Source organism: Zingiber officinale, chromosome 1A (assembly GCF_018446385.1).
Source record: "Zingiber officinale cultivar Zhangliang chromosome 1A, Zo_v1.1, whole genome shotgun sequence".
NCBI classification, from domain to species: domain Eukaryota; kingdom Viridiplantae; phylum Streptophyta; class Magnoliopsida; order Zingiberales; family Zingiberaceae; genus Zingiber; species Zingiber officinale.
The window spans coordinates 29125415-29146324 of NC_055987.1; the positions used below are offsets into that span (position 1 = coordinate 29125415).

The window sequence follows — 20910 nt, forward strand, 5'->3', positions numbered from 1 at the left end:
CTTTTGTTTTTTCTTTTCCTTGTGATTTGATTGTTCTTTTCGGTTAACCTAAAGTTATTTTAGGAAATTAAATATTAACTTTCTATAAAAGGTCACTACAAGAAAAAAGACAAACAACAACGGTTTTAAACCGTTGTCGTAGGCCATTTTGAACTGTTGTTAAAGGCTGTGTTGTTAAAAGGGGTGGCCAACGACAACAGTTTTTAACCGTTGTCTTTGAAGGCAAAGACAACATTTTTTACAACAGTGAAAAACTGTTGTCTTTTCCTTCAAAGACAACAGTTTTTCACCGTTGTCTTTGAGCATATGCCTAGGCTCTTCAACAACAGTTTTGAACTGTCTACGACAACGGCTAAAAACCGTTGTCTTTTTTTCCAATGACATCGGTTTGACAACGGTTAAAAACCGTTGTCTTTTTAGCGAACAATGTTAATTAACATCAGTTTGACAATGATTTTTCACTGTTGTCTTTTAACGCCATTGACAACAGTTTGACATATTTAAACTGATGTCTTTGGGTACAATATACAACATGTTGACAATAAATAAAAAATTTATTAATCTTTTCCTACTCAACAGTTTATAAAAAACATCATCATCCAGTGCAAATTTCATCCAGTGCAAATCATCTAGTGCAAATTTCATTGATAAAAAACCTACAATCCAAACATAATCAATATTTACAATGCAAATTTCATTAAAGTACCAAACATCATCATCCAAACATCATTAAAGTACAAAACATCAACATTCAAACATCACAAAAGTTTACAAAACAAAATAGTACCCATAACAATATATCACACATATATATAAAATCCAAAATATCTTATTTTGTTGGATCAAGTCTTCTCTACCTGTGCATCTTCTAAACAACCTGTGCATCTTCTAAACACCATATCAATAACTGTAGCCTTTTCTGGTTTCTCCTCCCTCCTAGCTTCTCTTTTCTTCTCCTTTCTGGGTACGGGATCATTATCTTTTCCCTGAGGTAAATAGCATATGATTGCAAGTTAAGTCATTTCCCAGGAGTAAATGGCATAAAGATGATAATGACAAAGACGTTGTACACAATTGAATATGATAACAATACTTCTTTCTAGGCACAAATTAAAATTACTGCATAACTCACTTTCAGTTCAAGTTATCTACAAAATATCATTGATCAAGAACCTACAATCCAAACATCATTAAAGTACCAAACATCAACATCCAAACATCACCAAACTTTACAAAACTAAATAGTACCCATAACAATATATCACACATATATATGCCAAAGTATATTGTTTTGTTGGATCAAATCTTCTCTACTTGTGCAATTCCTGTGATTAAAGTACCAAAACTGGCTAAGTATATAACACCCTTTTACTTCCTGTGAAAATAAAAATCACATGATTTTAATCCAATTCAACAACAAGTCTAGCTAGTCTCCAGTATATATTTTTATCACCAACATTAGAGGTTGTAATATGTCAAGAGCTACTGGACCTTTGACATGTTTATACAAAGAGTTAAGTTTGCTTATTACACCAATATGCGTATCAAGTGTGAAAGGATTTATACAAAGAGTTAAGTTTGTTTATCCAACTGATGGGACTTTCCTGAGACAAGGAGCCTGCGAATACCCAGAACCAACTAATTACTCTTAACTTAGATAAATATGAAACATAACAAAATGATGCTTACCATGAAGATGCTCTTTCAGTGCTCCATTATGCATAAACTCATATACAAGAATGCTTTTGCCTTCTTGCTGGCAGTAACCGAGAAATTCAACCAGATTTCTGTGATGTATTCTTGAAAGTAGAGAAACCTGGAACAAATTTTATTGGTCAAACTGGTGCAATAATAACTTAGTGCAATCCTTTAGCAAGCTACCATAAACACACTTTATGAAGAACCTTAAGCATATCTTTTTGGTTTGGCTAAGCAATCATCTAAGCAATTAAGAGTAACCCTTTTACCCAAAGCTATGTAAACGGCTACCTCACTTGAGAACTGTCTGTTTCCCTGACAAGAATCATTGGTTTGAACTTTGACGGCAATTTCTTTTCCGTTTTTCAACTTTCCATAATACACAGTCCCATAGCCCCCAGAACCAACTTTTTTAGTAAAGTTTTCTGTGGCATCGTTGATTTCAGATAACCAATATCTATGTGCTGTTTCAATGCCAAATCCTCCAAAAGAAGCACTTAACTCTTGGAATGGTTGGGGAGGTGGAAGATCATCTGCAAATGAAAAAACAATATCTTTAATTCATATACATGTTTCAGACAAAAGTTAGTCAGTTGTATTGAGTCGTACCTACCTTCTCTTGAAAATAGTCTAAGTTTCTTGGGGATACGCCTCAAAATAGCATACCCAAGTTTGATAATTGTAATTTCATTGGAAAGTAGGACTTAAAGAGATATTCAACACAATCTAATAAGAAATACCCATGTGAAAACTATATTTTTGCCAAGAAGATGACCATGTACTGTTCCGGACAGCATATTGTTCTGCACGTACCTGCAAGCTCAATAGTTACTTCATGCTGGAGTTGGTGCTAGACAAAGCCAAACGTTAAAAGAGAACAAATTTGGGCAAACATTGATGTTCGTTAAATGACAATATAATGGCAAGAAAGGACATACAGTTCTTGTAAATTTGATAGGCCATCCAAAAATGATAGATCACCAGTTAACTTATTGTTCTCAAGGTGACTGCAAAAAAACAATTCAAAAGTCTAGCGAATGATTAAGTGTACTCTCTTGATACTCTCATAAGGATCATAAGGATCTACTCTCTTGATACTCAAATAGACTCAGTAAACGGCCTAACTTCTAGCAGGAATCAAAATTCCTAACTATATTAGCATTTTCCCCAATTCATATTCGAATAAAATTCTCCGACAATCATGCAAAAGCATAGAGATGGTTTATTTAGTTTTTACATGGAATAGAGAGTAGAAAAGAGCAATCCAAACTTCCAACAACATCATAGAGGATACCGCTAATTAGAATATTGACTAGCACATAAGGAAGGTATTTATCTTGACTTTATCGAGATTCGAACCCCATACCTCATGATGACAACACATCATGCGCTAGCCACTATATCAATTCGATTGATTTTAGATCAATTTCATATGATTTTTGATTAATGGCCCACGACTGCATACAAAAATGGGTAGCTTAAACTGTTGGAAATGGCTGAAATGCCACAAAAACTTTGGCATTTTCTCTCCGATCAAGTGGTCCAAGTAATTACGGCGACAATACTGCAGAACGACTGTGATTAATCCAACTTTGTAGGAAGAACTAAAGCAGAAGTAGCTTTGAATAATTCCAGTCGCACCAATAAAGCAGAATAACAGGGAGAGATAAAAACAACAAAAAAGGGATTTAAAAGGGAGAAAAAACAAAATAAAATAAAATAAAAAGAAACTACACAAGTTCCTGCTTTGCTCACGCGCTACGAAAAGCGGCCGGAGGAGTCGGCGTCAACCCACGACCACGAGGGCAAGGCAAAGCGAAGTGATAACTAAATAACAAAATATAATTAATTGGAAAAAAATAATAACTAAATAACAATTCGTGAAGTGATACCAAAGATCATTTTGAGAAATTCGTCCTAGTTGATCTACTAAGATTACCCCAAAGAAGTCATCTGATATGATTCCCATGCTGTGAGCATAAGGTATTTTAGAATTGGTATCGACTTTTCCACCTGTGGATGGATTGCCAATCAAGTAACCTTGAAAGCCAAGGCTTTTTCTTTCATATATATAAACTATAACATAATTTAAAGATCAAAATTAGATTCTTTCCCTTTATTGCCAGTGGCCCATCAATTCAAGCAATTTACCTGGAGGTTAAGTAATGATTCTTTCCCTTCATCAATACCTGAATTACAGTAAATGAAAATGGCATGTAAATTAACACCCTCATCAATAGTTTACATTAAAAGTAGAGTTACCATCCAATATTCTTTTGGCCACCATAGGTACAATTTTTCTAGCATATGAATCCCCAGCAATGTAGAGGGGATTGGAGATGAACTGTGGGTGCTCAACAAGCCACTGCAAAAGTGAAAGATTACATATTTAAGGCACTTACAGTAATTACATCAGGAATATATATGATCTTTCCCACCTGTAAAAGAAACTTAGAAGCCTGTTCGGACCAAATAGTATCGTTGGCATCATACCCTTCATATTTTCTTGAGTATGAGAATCCAGAACCCAACGGGGAATCTACAAAGATAATGTTGGCTACCTGCACGAATGTTTTCACGCAGACAGGACAAAAGCATGTATCATATTGCTTCCTCAATTACTGATCAAGAAGAAGAAGTTACCTTGGTCCAGGAATAAGGATGGTAGACCAAGCTTCCCTTATATGGTCCAGGAAACTTAAAGATATGGTCCAGGACTATTACATCTCATCATCTCAAGCAAACTTAGCATAGTCAGATATGAACCAGACTGAGTTAGGAGAACATCTTTCAAACTTGTATGACAGCAAGCTAACCAAGGAAACTTCAAAAAGACCGATATGCATCTTGCAATCTTCTACAATTTCCGCCCTACAAAGGTGGACTAAGACATGAGTCACAATCTTTATTAGTCTACATGATGAAATCTAATTGCTTGTAACTTCACCCAGATAGTATTTGTAACCAAGTCCAACTGGATATAACTTGCAAATTCAAATTCTCAGTCCTCATCCAGTTCTAAGCGCATTTCTTCATCAAGATGAATAACTAAGTTGTAGGTTTGCATACTCACTTTGCCTTTTGAGATCACTTGCCTACTAGAAAAGTCTGCTATGCAATGTGCACAGGTCAAGATCGTCCCATCAGGATCAATGATAGTGCCAGACCCTATACCCATTATAGGCATAGGACCATATACATCTGAAAAGAAGTATTGGAAAAAGCTCATCGTTCAAACGAATACACCTAAAAAAAATCCACATATTGAGGAAATCTGAAGACACAATAAAGTCCTTTCACCTTCAGTAAGACATATATTCACCACGGCAGGACCAGCTGCCGTGGCCGCTTTGACAATAGAGTTCCTTTTGAGGCATCCACTGCAGCATGCCACGTCCTTACTTGAATCCGGAGGTGGAAGAGGGCACGCGGTTGGAAAATGCCGTGCAAAAAACTCTACGAATCAGATTAAAAGATTATGCAACTCCAAATTGATGAAAGAAAACTTTAAGGACGATAGGTTAGGTTTAAACCTGGAGAAAAGACTGAGAATGGAAGCGTGAAATCTTGCGAGAAAATCGACGAAGTCGAAGACAGAAATTGCCGAAACGGATCGCATATCGAAATGGCGACATCTTTTACGAAGGGGAGCACATGCGTGAGAAAGAAGAGAAAATATTGAGAAAGGAGGTGAAGGGAATAGGAAGAAAGGAGGGTTACTTGTGGGGAGGGAGGGGCCGTCGGAGGAACCGAGAGTGAAGGCGGTGAGAGCGAGGAAGCCAGTGGCGACGCCACGGCGGGGATGCTGCAACAAGAGACGCCGAAACATGATTCACCGCCGCCGATCGTAGACCAAGCTTCCCTTGGTCATGTAGGGAAGGGGGCCTTGGAATCCAGGTAAATAGGTGACCACAGAAGATGAGAGAGCAGAGGAAAAGAAGCAGAGAAAGATCAGTGAGACAATCAGGAGAGGGATTTCCATCTTCCTCCTCCTCCTTCCTTCTTCTTCCTTCTTGTGTTGGAACTGGCTGAAAGTCGAGGCGACGAGGAGGAGGCGGTGAAGATGGCTGAAAGTAGAGGCCGCGAGGAGGAGGTGGCGAGGCCGAAAGTTGAGGCGACGAGGAAGGAGGCAGCGAAGAGGGTGGTGAGGAGGGAGGCGGCGAAGAGGGAGGCGGCGAAGAGGGCGGTGAGGAGGGAGGCGGCGAAGAAGGCGGTGAAGAGGGTGGTGAGGAGGGAGGCGACGAAGAGGGCGGTGAGGAGGAGCCGGCGAAGAGTAGGGTTTTGGGAAAGAGACAGAAAAAAACAAAGCGTAAAACAGACAAATGACGAAGGAGAAAAAGTGGCGAAAGAAAAAACAATCACATTCAACAACACTTAATAGACAACGGTTTTTAAAAACTGTTGTCGTAATCCCAAAAAAGTGCACATAGACAACAGTTTTAAAAAACTGTTGTCGTTCCCTTTAAAAACCGTTGTCGTATCCTCAAAAAAACATAAATTGACAACAGTTTTTAAAAACCGTTGTCATAGGCCAAAAAAATGACTAAAAGACAACAGTTTTTGTTAAAACCGTTGTTAAAAGATAAAAAGATAACGGTTTGGTATAAAACTGTTGTCGTTTGAGTGTTGTTGAATGGCATTTTTCTTGTAGTGGGTTTTGTCTAGTCGGTGGTGGTTGCTCCCATATCCAAGAAGGCCATGTGCCTCGCCACGTCAGTACTGGGAACCGATTTTGGAAATTAATATTTAATGGAATTAATAACTTAAGGTGATTTGGGTCGAACGTGTTAAGTTCCGCAGGAGACCCAAGTCAAAACCTAAAAGAACGAATAGATTAAGTTTTGGATCAAACGTGTTAAGTTCCGCAGGCGATCCAAAATTTAATTTAAAAGAACACATGGTAGCTAGGAAAAGGTTCAAACCTTTGTACAAATTTTTGTACAGGAACTCTAGGTTCTCAGTAGCAACCAACAATTGGTATCAGAGCTAGGGTTTTGCCTCTGTGTATTTGGTATTTAGTTTAATTATGCACATGTCATACATAATTTAGGCAGGTTAATAGTAGGATGTGCTAACTTTGTGGATGCAGGATCCAACTATTATGGCTTTTAGTTATTATGTGTGTGATTGGAGCCTTGGACATGTCAAGGGCATTTATCTGTGTGTGCATGATTGTATTAAAATACAGCAGGAGCTGTATTTAGTTTTATTAGGATTTTATTTTTGATCTAAATACATGTACATTCCTTTTATGGAATATAGGATCGAAATGTAAAATTCTATTTATGTCGCGGATCGAATCTTGCAAAGCATGGAACCTTCTAAGGACCAGAGGCGCAGCGGAACTAGGAGCAAGATGGATGCGACAGCTAGACCCGGTGGCAGTAGCCAAATATGGCAGCAGCTTGGGATGACAACACACGGAGGACAACTAGAGATAAAAGCCATAATAGTTGAAAATTAGATTTTCTATTTATTGCTTTTATATTGTGCTGTGTGTATGTGTTAGTTTACATGCTTAGTAGGCTAGCATAGTTAAAATTCCTCATTTATAAATAACTAAGTGGGAGAGGGATTTTTAAATAAATCCCATGGTCTCCATTACTGGTTTGTAAGTGATGCAAACAAGCTTGCGCGTTGGCTCTGAGTGCCTTCCTCCATAACGGATGAGCTTGTTTGTGGATCACTAGAACAGACTTCCATTTTGGATGACTATAGGAAGTTAATTAAGAGCGTGTGATCTTCCCCAACGGAAGGGGCATAATCTTATTAATGAACTTAGTGTCAAGTAATGGTATACACTTAGACACATCTAATAGTATCCTCCCCATCGGAGTCACTGCTATTATTTGTGTGACCAAAAGACACCAACTATTAATTTTATTTGTCAAAAGTTAGGTTGACAAGATAATAAAATTAATGGGATAAAACCCTCCTTTTACAAATGTTGAATTTGTATACGTCCACTAACGTGGCATACAAAATTCACGGTGTTTTGAGTGTTGGTTAATTTAAAATAGTATTGTTTGAGGAATCAATATTATTCTAAATTTAAAGTTCTGACCAAAAGTTATTTGTGATTCTTAGGATGTCTTTCAACCCACTGTCCATCATACTTCAACAGAATAGACTTACTGGACCAAACTACATAGATTGGAAAAGAAATCTGGACATTGTTCTTACTGAAAGCTATAAATTTGTCTTTCAAGCCAGTGCCCATCATACCTACTGGTGAATCTACCCAAGAGGAGATTGAATATCATAGGAAATGGGTAAAAGCAGATGAGATGACGCGGTGTTACATTTTGGCTTCAATGTCAAATGTATTGCAACATCAGCATCAAGATTTACTAACAGCCTATGATATTATGAACAATCTCAAGGAACTCTTTGGTCATCAGGATAGGGCTTCTAGGCAAGAAGCCATGAGAAAGATAATGACAGCCACCATGCAAGAGGGTACTCCTGTAAGGGATCATATCCTAAAAATGATGGCTTATCTGAACGAGATACAGATCCTTGGAGGAGAAATTGATATCGATATGATCCTCCAAACGCTACCTAGAAGTTTTGAGCAGTTTCGCCTGAACTATAATATGAATAAGAGGGTTTATTCATTAGCGGAACTACTGACAGAACTTCAAGCAGCAGAAGGATTATTTCGTCACAATGCTCAAATTCACTATGCTGAAAATGGTTCTACTTCTAAACCGAAAGGAAAGAAGAAGAAGAAACAAGCTGGTTCAGCAAAGAAAGTGAATAAATCTCAGAGTACGGGATTTAAAGCTGGAATGAAGAAGCCGAAGGGCAAGTGCTTCATCTGTAAGCAGGCAGGACATTGGAAGGCGGACTGTCCTCGTAGGAACCAAAACAAAGGTATATCTCATACTCTAGTTGTTGAAACATGTTTAGCGGTGTTATCTACCAGCACCTGGTGTGTAGATCCGGGTGGTCGCCGTCTCATCAACAATTCCTTGCAGGGGTTCCAGGAAACCCGACGACTATCTGAAGGAGAGATTACCGTCTACATGGGCAATGCTACTAAGGTGGCAGCTGTTGCAGTAGGAGACGTCTACTTATCTTTTAGTAGAAATAGAAATTTGATTTTAAGAAATTGTCTTTATGTACCCAGTTTTAGAAAGAATTTAATTTCAGTTTCTAAACTGTTTTTAGATGGATATTCAGTTTCTTTCAGTAACGATGTAGTTATTAAAAGAAATAAAGTGATTATCTGTTCTGGTGCATTAGTTGGCAATTTGTATACTTTAAATCTAATTTCTTCCACAAAGCAAAACATGGAAATTTATAACTCATCTTCTAACTCTAATAAGAGAAAAGAACCTTCGGAAATGAACCAAGCATATCTTTGGCATCTAAGGCTTGGTCATATTAACTTAAGTAGGATTCAGAGGCTTATAGCCGATACTTGGCATGATGAAGGAAAGTCCAAGTAGGTCAAGAGAGTGACCGGATACTTGGCATGATGAAGGAAAGTCCAAGTAGGTCAAAGGAATTGACCGGATACTTGGCAAGAGGAAGAAAGACCAAGTAGGTCAAAGGAATTGATCGGATACTTGGTAAGAGGAGAAAAGTCCAAGTAGGTCAAAGGGATTGACCGGACACTTGGTGGGGAGTCCTGGCAGGTCAAGGGAGTGACCAGATGTTAGGCAGAATGTACCAACAGGTCAAGGTTGACCGGATGTTGGTATGAGAGGCTTGGGACTTGGTTTTGGGCAAAAACCAAGAGCTGGATCGATCATTGGATCGATCCAGGCTTTTCCCAGCACACAGAAAGCCTCTGGATCGATCAGTGGATCGATCCAGAGGTCCCAATCGATCAGTGGATCGATTGGGACGCTGCTGCTTCGCACGATAAGCGCTGGATCGATCCAGGCATGTTTCCAGAGCACAGAGGCGCTCTGGATCGATCCGTGGATCGATCCAAAGCCTCCCCGATCGATTGGGAGTTTTCGAATCGATTGGGATCCGACCGTTGCGTCGTATTTGAGCTGCAGGCGGACGTCTCCTTTAGCAGTTCTCCACTGTTTCATCTCAGATCTCTCGCCAGCTCCTCCACAGCGCTCTCAAAGCTCAGATCGCCAGTTCTTGAAGGATCTTGGAGGTTTTCCAAGTCAAGAGGCAGATCAAAGTCAAGAAGAGAAGCTAGGGTTAGGGTTTTCTGTACTCATTGTAAGCTTTGCGCTTGTATTTTGTTTCCCTTTCCTTTCTTCTTGTATTGAGAGTCTTGTAGGGCTTCTCCGCCTTCGGTAGTTACCGAAAAGGAGTGTTTCATAGTGGAGGTGTGTGTGTGTGTGTGCGTGGATCCTTGGACTAGTCACCTCTTGTGTGGTGGATACCAAGTAAAATTCCAAGTGTTAGCGTTGTATATTTTTGTTTCTTGTATTTCCGCTGCACATCTTCGAAGAAACAAGCAACGTCAACCACGAAGCACGCGACGAGCTATTCACCCCCCCTCCCCCCCTCTAGCTACTTTTCGGTCCCAACAAATATGTCCTTCAATCAAGTCTCTCCCCCTTAACTAGACATTATTTTTAGATATCCTTGTTACCCACAAGGAAGACTTTTCTATGTGTGTCTAAGGGTCACAATTGACTTAAGGTTCTAAAGACTTAGGTAGTGAATAACAATAATTTATATATATAATACACCTAATCTATCATCAATCAAAATTTGAAAATAATTCTTAAGAAAATAGATATATAAGTTTTCAAAACATGTTTAAAATAATTTTAAATTTTAATTTTCTTAGCATCTCACCCATTCTAAATTTTTAAGTATGGTAATCCTATAATTGTGTGAGATAACTTTATTGATTTTGAATTTGGTGAAACTTAAATTTTAGTTAAACTTTGATTATTGTAAGTTAAATAGATGGTAACATTTACTTTGTGAATTAATTGAATTAATGTTTAGATTAGAAATTGTAAAGTTATTAAGTGGATTTGATTAAGAATTGTTTTTAATAACTATGGTTATAGGTTGATTATTGATTGATTTAAACATTATTTAAAAATTAGTTTCAATTGAATTTAGTATTAGTATTAATTAGGTTAAGAATTAATTTTAATTGTTGATTAAAGTTTTATAATTAATAGTTACAAATTAATTGATTATGAATTATTATTAATTTCTTATCAATTAATTAGGTAAAGATTTTATGATTAGTTATAAAAATTTAATTTTGTTTAAGGTTAAAGTACTTTATTTGTTGACTAAAGATAAGATTTCAGGTTGAAATATAATAAAAATCAATTAAGCGTATTAAGTTAATTAAGTTAAACTAGTTAATGATTAGGGTTAAAATAATTTTAAAATAATATTTAAAAAGTTTTTAAAATAAGTTTTAAAATAATAGTTTAAAAAGTTTTTTTTAAATAAGTTGTAAAATAATTTTTTAAAATAAATTTTTTTTAATTAAGTTAAAAAGTTTTAAAATAAGTTTTAAAATAATTTTTAAAATAATTAAGTTTTTTATTTTTAAGTTTTATTTTAGAACTTAAAATAATTTTAATTAAGTTTTAAAATAATTTTAATTAAGTTTTTTAAATAAGTTTAATTAGGTTTTTAAATAATTTTAATTAAGTTTTAAAATAATTTTAATTAAGTTTTAAAATAATTTTAAATAAGTTTTTAATTTTAATTAATTTAGTTTAAATTAGATTTGAATTAAGTTTGAATTAGAATTAATTTAGTTTAAATTTAAATTAATTTTATTGAAAGAGGTTATTGAACCCATGTTAGATTCAAACTTAGCTTTGGGTTAATCAAGCAGACGTCCTAAGGATAAGTTTCAGTTCAGTGACGAGGCATATGACCTACTTGAATATCATTAGACCACTTGCTGAAGACTTTCCAAAATGTTCCTGCCCAAAGAACTTAATACTAAATTTTGGTCTAACTAGCCCATGTTTGACTGGGGTAGCTTCGATCAGATCCACTAAGTCTAGTGCACCAGGTAGAATTCCATATTCAACCTAGACATGCCTTCGACAGAGTTTCCTTGACGTACTATCATCCCAATCCATTCCGGTGCTATGTTGTAGGGTTTGGTAAACCTTTTTAATCTAACCATTCTAAGCAGAAAGAGAAGATGCATGACATGACAAATAACTATGTATGATCATGGCAAGTCAAACAATGCAAACAAGTTAAATTATTGTTGTTGTATTGTGTTTTATTGTTTTTGTTATTTTTGTTATTATTATTATTGTTATTATTGTTTTTTATTATTATTATTATTATTATTATTATTATTATTATTATTATTATTATTATTATTGTTATTATTATTATTGTTGTTATTATTGTTGTTATTATTATTATAATTATTATTATTGTTATTGTTATTATTATTATTATTGTTATTATTATTTTATTATTATTATTATTATTTAGTTTCATAATTAAAAGGTACATGATTATAATTAGGTTTGTGGAGATTTTGTTTTAGATTTGGTTTTAATTTATAACTTAAATCTAGATTTTGTGAGTTGATAAAATTATTAATAATGTTTTCTAATTTATTAATTTTATTTTTCAAAACATTATTTTGTTTTTCTAATTTTCTAAACTTTGATTTATAGTTTAGTTTCTTATTTTTTGTTAAATTATGTTTATTGTTATTTAATTCTAGATAATTATTATTTTGATTTAAATTTAAATTGTCTTGAATAAATAAACTTTGATTAACTGAATCGGGATCTTGATTAAGTTTTTGGTTGATTTGGTCAATTTTAGTTATATTTGAATTAATTAAGTTTTTATTAATTAGATTATTTTTGTTAAGTCATTTTAATGTTGAATTTTCATGCATTTTTAATTTCATATTATAATTAAACAAGAAGACTCTAAAGCATGCAAATTTTCATATAATTTAAAATTATTTACCATACTAGCTCCCTCTGAATCCTTGGGTCTTCTCTCCGGACATTGAGATTTGTAGTGTCCCATCTTTTTGCACTTGAAGCATTCAATGTGGTCCTTCCTTCTCTGGACTCTAGTCTTCGGCTCCTCCTTTGCCTTCGGTTGTGCAGATCGACTCATCGAACATTTATTTTTGTAGTGCCCCTTTTCACTGCAATTAAAACACGTTATGTGCTCTTTAAATTTTGTATTTAAAATATTACCTTTTGATTCCTCATTAGGATTCTCCCCCTTGACCATTGTCGTTTCGAATTCAGGCTCAAGTGTTCGGTCAGACTCGGGTTCAGATCCATTAGCCTCCTCCTCAGCCACTAGAGCGATGAAGCTGATTTGGTCTTGTTCTTCTAGATCTGGTTCTGAGGATAGCTCTTCGGATTCGGATTCGAATTCGGACTCACTTTCGCCTTGATCTTCTAGCCTCGATGGGGTCTCGTGAAGCTTGATCAATTTGGTCCACATCTCGAATGCATTCTTGTAACCTTCTAGTTGACACAAAACTTCATTAGGCAAAATATCTATTAACATATTCATTACCTTTTTGTTCGATTCTAAGTTTCGAGAAGGTTGTCTTAGTGCGATCCAGTTGTCGAAATTGTTACTTCCAATGAAGCATTCCATCATTTGCCTCCAGGAACTGAAGTAGACTTGATCATACGGAGGAGGGTCATAGATACTTCGTCCTTCTTGATATGATATCAACATTCTTGCAAGAAAAGATTAAAAAATATTTCCAAGACTTTTGTCTTGGGATTAGTAGTGCTTGAAAGATAAATATACGAAGAAAAAAGAATATACTAAAAGAAAAGGAAAAAGTTTTAAAATGCTTTGAAAATCGGTTAAGAAATTTCAGAGCTAATCGGCTCTGATACCAATTGATAGATCAGATGAGTACGATAGAGGGGGGGGGGGGGTGAATATCGTACTCTTTTAAAACTATTCTTTTGCTTTTAAATCAAAGTCATGCACAGCGGAAAGTAAAAGAGAGACAGATTATTTACTTCGTTCGGAGCCTAGCTCGACTCCTACTCGAAAGCCCGCGGTCCTTGACCACACCGATGGGCAAAGCACTAAAATCCTTCTTTCCGAAATCCTCGGAAAGAAGCGAATCGTACAGATACAAAGATGTTTAAGATAGTAACACTCCTACTATCTTAAATGAATTTAAGTGCAATACAAAATAAAAGATACCGACAATAGATTTGAAAGTCGAAGCTCGGTCCGCACTATCGGAATGACTTGCAGAGTTGATGAAGCACGAACAACTTACAGAATAGCACTTGAGTTGATCAGAAAATCTCTATGGCCTCTGACTTCGAGCCTCAATTTATAGGTATGATGGATGTTCGGTCGACCGATCCCTCTGTTCGGTCGACCGAACCAACTTCAACCCCCTCCAGTTGGAATCTGCCGTTCGCTCGAATCTCTGGCATTAATTAGTCTTTAAGGGTTCGGTCGACCGATCCCCTTGTTCGGTCGACCGAACAGGCTCCTTCCCTGTTCGTCGAGTTTTACCATGTTCTGCATTTACTACGTCATTAATATTGATCATTCGGTCGACCGATCCATGGGTTCGGTCGACCGATCAACTTAACTTCCTTTTGCTTCTGATCGTTGCTGACAGAACTGATCTTTGCTGAGTCAACTTGGTTCGGTCGACCGATCCGGCCAAACTTGCAACACAGTATTAAGCAAAGTATCCCTACAACACAAAGGTTAGCACAGTAATATATAATGCATGAGTATGACAGTTAGGACTGTCTTGATCTCAACTTGGAAACCTTCCCAGTTTCTTTAGTTGGATCAGTGACCTTAGGCTGTTCCCTTTAGGAACCCGACCTCACTGTCGCTCTTCCAGTTGCATACCTCAACTTACCTGCCAAACATGATCCTCTAGACATGTTTGGTCTTTTGTCTGCTCAGTGTCTGATCGCCTGATCCACTAAGACTCTTCCTGCAATACCATATTAGCCAACAACAATAATAGTAATATAGAAAACAATGGTAAACCTAAACCTAGATTTACCGAGATCCATTGTTCCGGTCGACCGCGCGCGGTCGACCGGAAACCATCCGATCAACCTTGCTTGGAATTCACTCCTCCAAGACTTCTCGTTACCTAAGGTTATCACCCCTTAGGATTTTCTCCACTTGACTTCACTCACCAAGACTCAGTATTCGGCTACCCAGGGATCAAGTCCTCCAGACCTATCCACGTGTTACCTAGCCTACAACTAGGACTCATTATTCGGCTACCCAGGGATCAAGTCCTCCAGACCTATCCACCTGGCTTCCACGATATACCAAGATTTCCCTCCTTGCCTAGCCTCCAACTAGGACTTCCCTTGCCTAGCCTACAACTAGGACTTGCCTAGATCAAGCTCCATACATACTTAAGCATACTTAAACATATTTGTCTGACATTAAAACCTTGGAGGTCGATTGCACCAACACTTTCGAGTCACCGTCAAGCTCACCGTCCAGAATCGGTAGGCCAAAGTCACCGTCGTCCCCTCTGTCGCGACAAGGTGGGTATAGGTGGGTATAATACTTTATAAATAAGAGGCTACGATAGGGGCCGAGAGGAGGAATTCGTTTTGGTCTACCGATGAAATTAAGCTTCCCGTGTTCGCCCCGAACACCCAACTTAATTTCATCAATAATAATTCATACCACTAAAGAATTATTATTGAACTACCGCACCAATCCCAAATTACATTTTGGGCTCCTTCTTATTATGAGTGTGTTAGTCTCCCTTTGTTTAAAATGTCGAATGTTCACTAATTAATTGAGTTACTGACAACTCACTTTAATTAATATCTTAGTCCAAGAGTAGTACCACTCAACCTTATCATCATGTCGGACTAAGTCCACCTGCAGGGTTTAACATGACAATCATTATAAGTTCCTCTTGGGGACATTATCAACCTAGATTAGTAGGACACAGTTTTCTTCTATAATCAACAACACACTATAAGTAATATCATTTCCCAACTTATCGGGCCTTTCTATAAATTAATTGAACAACTACATTTAACATATAAATGTAGACATTTTAACCTATGTGATTATATAATCTCTAGTCCTTCTTAGGTACTTCAATATATGCTTTACAACAGTACAATGTCTTTGTCCAGGGTTACTTTGATATCTGCTAACCATGCCCACGACAAAATAGATATTTAGTCTCGTGCACAGCATTGCATACATTAGGCTTCCCACAGCTGAAGCATAAGGAACTGCCTTCATGTCCTCTATCTCCTTTGATATCTTCGGAGACATCTCTTTAGATAAAGCTACTCCATGCCTAAAAGGTAAGAAACCTTTCTTAGAGTTTTGCATACTAAAACGAGCAAGGATTGTATCTATATATGAAGCTTGAGATAGACACAACATTCTTTTCTTGCGATCCCTTATGACTTTGATCGCAAGAATGTGTGCACATTCTCCTAAGTCCTTCATATCGAATTGTTTGGACAACCATACCCTTATGTCCGATAACACCTTTACATTATTGCTAATTAACAAAATGTCATCTACGTATAGTACAAGAAATACCATCACGTTTCTGTTACACTTCTTGTATACACAAGACTCATCCGGACACTGAATAAATCCATATGACTGGATTACTTCGTTAAACCGGATGTTCCAAGATCTTGAAGCTTGCTTTAGTCCATAAATGGACCGATTGATCTTGCACACTAGATGCTCTTTGCCTTTTTTAATGAACCCCTCTGGTTGCTTCATATGGATGTTTTCTTCAAGACTTCCGTTAAGGAAAGCTGTCTTGATATCCATTTGCCAAATCTCATAATCCATATAAGCGGCAATGGATAAGAGTATCCGGATAGACTTAAGCATAGCTACCGGTGAAAAAGTCTCCTCATAATCGATTCCCTCTTTCTGAGTATACCCTTTCGCAATAAGCCTTGCTTTGAAGGTTTTTACCTTCCCGTCTGTCCCTCTTTTCCTTTTGTAGATCCACTTGCATCCAACGGCTTTTACACCATTTGATGGTTCTACAAGCTCCCAGACCTTATTAGAATACATAGATTCTATTTCAGAATTCATCGTCTTTTGCCAAGATACTGCATCTTTATCTTGGAGTGCTTCGTCATATGTCCGGGCATCAGGTTCATGTTTACCCGGGATCAAGTCCGAAGACTCTCCCCAAAACATGAATCTTTCAGGTTGCTTTACAACCCTCCCACTACGACGAGGCACTGCCTGTAACTGTGCATCATTTGTGACACGTGTTGCAGTTTCTTGTGGTACTTCATCTTGTACTATTGGTACTAAAGTAGATGCGTCCTCTCTAAGTTCTTCTAGAATAATTTCACTTATGGGCTTGTAGTTCATTACATAATCTTCTTCTAGAAATCGAACATTGGTGCTAACAATGATCTTCTGATTTTTAGGATTATGAAACAAACCACCTTTCGTTCCCTTAGCATAACCCACAAACAGACAAACTTCTGTACATGATTCCAACTTGTTAGTATCTCCCTTCAGCACATTTTCTGGACTCTCCATATCCGGATATGACTCAGACTAGGCTTACGCCCATTCCATAATTCCATGGGAGTAGAAGGAACTATTTTAGAAGGTACCATATTCAGAATGCACACTGCTGTTTCCAAAGCATATCCTCAAAATGAATTTGGTAATTCTGAATAACTCATCATCGATCTAACCATTTCCATAAGAGTCATATTTCTTCTTTCTGCCACACCATTCTGTTGGGGTGTACTAGGTGCAGACAATTAGGATTGGATCTCGGCTTCTGATAAGTAATTCCTAAATTCTCTAAAGAGGTATTCGCCACCACTGTCAGACCGTAGTGTCTTGATACTTTTACCAAGACGTTTCTCCACATCATCCCTATATTCTTTGAACTTATCAAAGCATTCAGACTTGCGGCGCATCAAGTAAATGTATCCATATCTTGAATAATCGTCTATGAAAGAGACAAAATATTCATAACCACCTCTTGCCTGGATAGACATAGGACCACATAAATCAGAATGAACCAGTTCTAACACATCTTTGGCTCTATACCCCTTGACCTTAAAAGGTCTCTTGGTCATTTTACCTTCCAAGCAGGGTTCACATGTTGGAAAATTTTCCAACACTAATGAACCCAAGAGTCCATCGGCTATAAGCTTTTGAATCCTACTTAAGTTAATATGACTAAGCCTTAGATGCCAAAGATATGTTTGGTTCATCTCCGAAGGTTCCTTTCTCTTATTGGAATTAAGAGATAAGTAGACGTCTTAAAACTGGGTACATAAAGATAATTTCTTAAAACTAAACTTCTATTCTTATCAAAATATAAGTAGACATCTCCCACTGCAACAGCCGCCACCTTAGTAGCATTGCCCATGTAGACTGTTATTTCTCCTTTAAATAGTCGTCGGGTTTCCTAGAACCCCTGTAAAGAGTTGCAGACATGATCAGTGGCTCCCATATCTACACACTAGGTGCTGGTAGATAACACCATTAAACATGTTTCAACTACTAGAGAATGAGATATACCTTTATTGATCTCTTTCCTACGAGGACAACCCGCCTTCCAATGTCGTGACTGCTTGCAGATGAAGCACTTGCCCTTCGGCTTATTCATTCCAGCTTTTGGTCTTGTACCTAGAGGTTTATTCACCTTCTTTGCTGAAACAGTCTGTTTCTTCTTCTTCTTGCCTTTCCACTTAGAAGTAGAACCATTTTTAGCATAGTAAATTTGAGAACTGTGATGAAATATACCTTCTGCTGCCTGTAGTTCTGTCAGAAGTTCCGCCAACGTATACTCCCTTTTGTTTATGTTATAGTTCAGGCGAAACTGCTCAAAACTTCTGGGTAGTGTTTGAAGAATAATATCGACCTGGGTTTCCCCATCGATTTCACCTCCAAGGATCTGTATTCCGTTCAGATAAGCCATTATCTTGAGGATATGATCCCTTACGGGTGCCCCCTCTGACATGGTGGCTGTCATTAATTTTCTCATTGCCTCTTGCCTAGCAGTTCGACTCTGGTGTCCGAAGAGTTCTTTGAGATTGTTTATTATATCATAAGCCGTTGGTAAGTCCTAATGTTGATGTTGCAATACATTTGACATCGAATCCAAAATGTAACACTGCGCCATCTCATCTGCCTTTACCCATTTCTTATGATACTCAATCTCCTCTTCACTAGAATCACTATTAGGTGCATCAGGGAAGACCTCTGTCAGTACAAACTTATAGCTTTCAGTAGTTAGGACAATATCCAGGTTTCTTTTCCAATCTATGTAGTTTGGACCAGTAAGTTTGTTCTCTTTTAGTATAGTGGCCAGTGGGTTGAAAGTCATCCTAAGAATCACAAAATAAACTTTGGTCAAGACTCTAAATTTAAAATAATATTGATTCCTCAAACAATACTATTTAAATTTACCAACACCTCTAAACACCGGGAATATTGCATGCCACATTAGTGTGGATGTATACAAATTCAACATTTGTAAGAGGAGGTTTTACCCATTAATTTTATTATCTTGTCATCCTAACTTTATGACAAATAAAATTAATAGTTGGTATCCCTTTGGTCACACAAATAATAGCAGTGACTCCGTTGGGGAGGATACTATTAAATGTGTCTAAGTGTATACCATTACTTGATACTAAGTCCATTAAATAGAATTGTGTCCTTTCAGTTGGAGAAAATCACACACACTCTAAATAATTCCCTATAATCATCTATAAAGGAAGTTTGATCTAGTGATCCACAAACAAACTCATCCGTTGTGGAGGGAGGCACTCAGAGCCAACACGCAAGCTTGTTGCATCACTTACAAACCAGTAATGGAGACTATGGAATTAATATACTTAGTCCCTCTCTCACTTAGTTATTTAATATGAGGAATTTTAACCTAACAAATATACATCACACACATAACAGTAAATAAAAGCAATAAATATAGAAATTAATTTTCCAACTATTATGGTCTTTCCATCACTGTCCTTCGCGTGCTGCCTGCCCTAGGGTTCATGTCATCGGGTCCATCGAGCTTCATTTTCCGTTGCGCCTCTGGTTTTCAAATAGCACCACGTCTCGCAAGGATACGATCCACGACAAAAATAAAAATTTTACATATATCGATCCTATATTCTACAAGAGAATGTACATCATGTCTAGATCGAACATAAATGTAAAATCCTAGGGCTAATAAAGCTCCTGCTGTAATAGTTAAATACAATTATGCATACAGAATAATATGCCCTTGACATGTCCAAGGGTCCAATCACACACAATAACCATAAGCCATAATAGTTGGAGCCTGCAACCATAGAGTTAACATATCCTACTATTATCTTGCCTAAATTATGTATGACATGTGCATAATTAAACTGAAAACCAAACACACAGAGGCAAACCCTAGCTCTGACACCAATTGTTGGTTAGTCCATGGAAGATCGTATCGGTTCCACTGTACAAAAATTTTGTACAAGTGTCAAACCTATCCTAATAACCTATTGTGTTATTTAGAAATTAAATTCGGAATCACAAACGGAATTTAACATTATTGATTCCAAATTTAACTTATCTGTTCTTAATGGTTTATACTTAGATCGCAAATGATGCTTAACATTATTGATCCAAATCCACCTATGTTATAAATTCAATTAAATATTAATTTCAGAAATCAGCTTCCAAGTTAAATATGGTGAGACACTAGGCCTTCTTGGATATGAGAACAACCACCACTTCCTAGAAAAAGCCTTTCAATGAAATATAATATTTAACCCTAGGTTTAACCAAAAGGAACAATCGAATCACAAATTCGAAAAACAAAAAAAACACAAACTCGAATCACAAATTCGAAACCTAGAATTATATGCCTCTTGTGTTTGGAATTCATACAAAGAAAAACTAGTATGATGCGGAAAACAATTACTAGTTATACCTTTCTTTGTATGCAATGACCTCTTGATCTTTTACCGTAATCCTCTTCTTATCTCGGACGTTGTGTGGGCAACGATCTACCGAGATGAGAACTACCCAAACCCTTCTTCTTCCTCCTTGCAAGTTTCGGCCAAGCTCCTCTCCTTGAGATGAAGAATTTCGGCCACACCACCAAGCTCCAAGGGATTCTAGAAACAAAGTTTCCTTTCTCTCCTTCTCCTCAAAGCAAGATCCAGCCACCACCACAAAGCTCCAAGGGATGATGTTGCCGACCACCAAAGAAGAAGAGAAGAGGAGAAGAACAAGGACTAGGGCCGACCACCACAAAGGAAG

The 20910-nt window shown here is 37.1% G+C and overlaps 1 protein-coding gene and 1 long non-coding RNA gene across 2 annotated transcripts; both read right to left on the reverse strand.

Moving 5' to 3' along the window:
• Nucleotides 1-3456: 3456 nt before the first annotated feature.
• Nucleotides 3457-4432, reverse strand: LOC121997171 (serine carboxypeptidase-like 19). The gene is made up of 5 exons (XM_042551441.1): nt 4423-4432; nt 4137-4255; nt 3961-4063; nt 3850-3887; nt 3457-3525 (listed from the first exon to the last, which is right to left on the reverse strand). The coding sequence occupies exons 1-5, from the start codon at nt 4430-4432 to the stop codon at nt 3457-3459; spliced, it is 339 nt and encodes a 112-aa protein (XP_042407375.1).
• Nucleotides 4433-5041: 609 nt separating this feature from the next.
• Nucleotides 5042-5511, reverse strand: LOC122001726. The gene is made up of 3 exons (XR_006117453.1): nt 5419-5511; nt 5232-5333; nt 5042-5154 (listed from the first exon to the last, which is right to left on the reverse strand). It is a non-coding gene; the product is annotated as an uncharacterized LOC122001726 (long non-coding RNA).
• Between the last annotated feature and the right edge of the window lie 15399 nt (nt 5512-20910).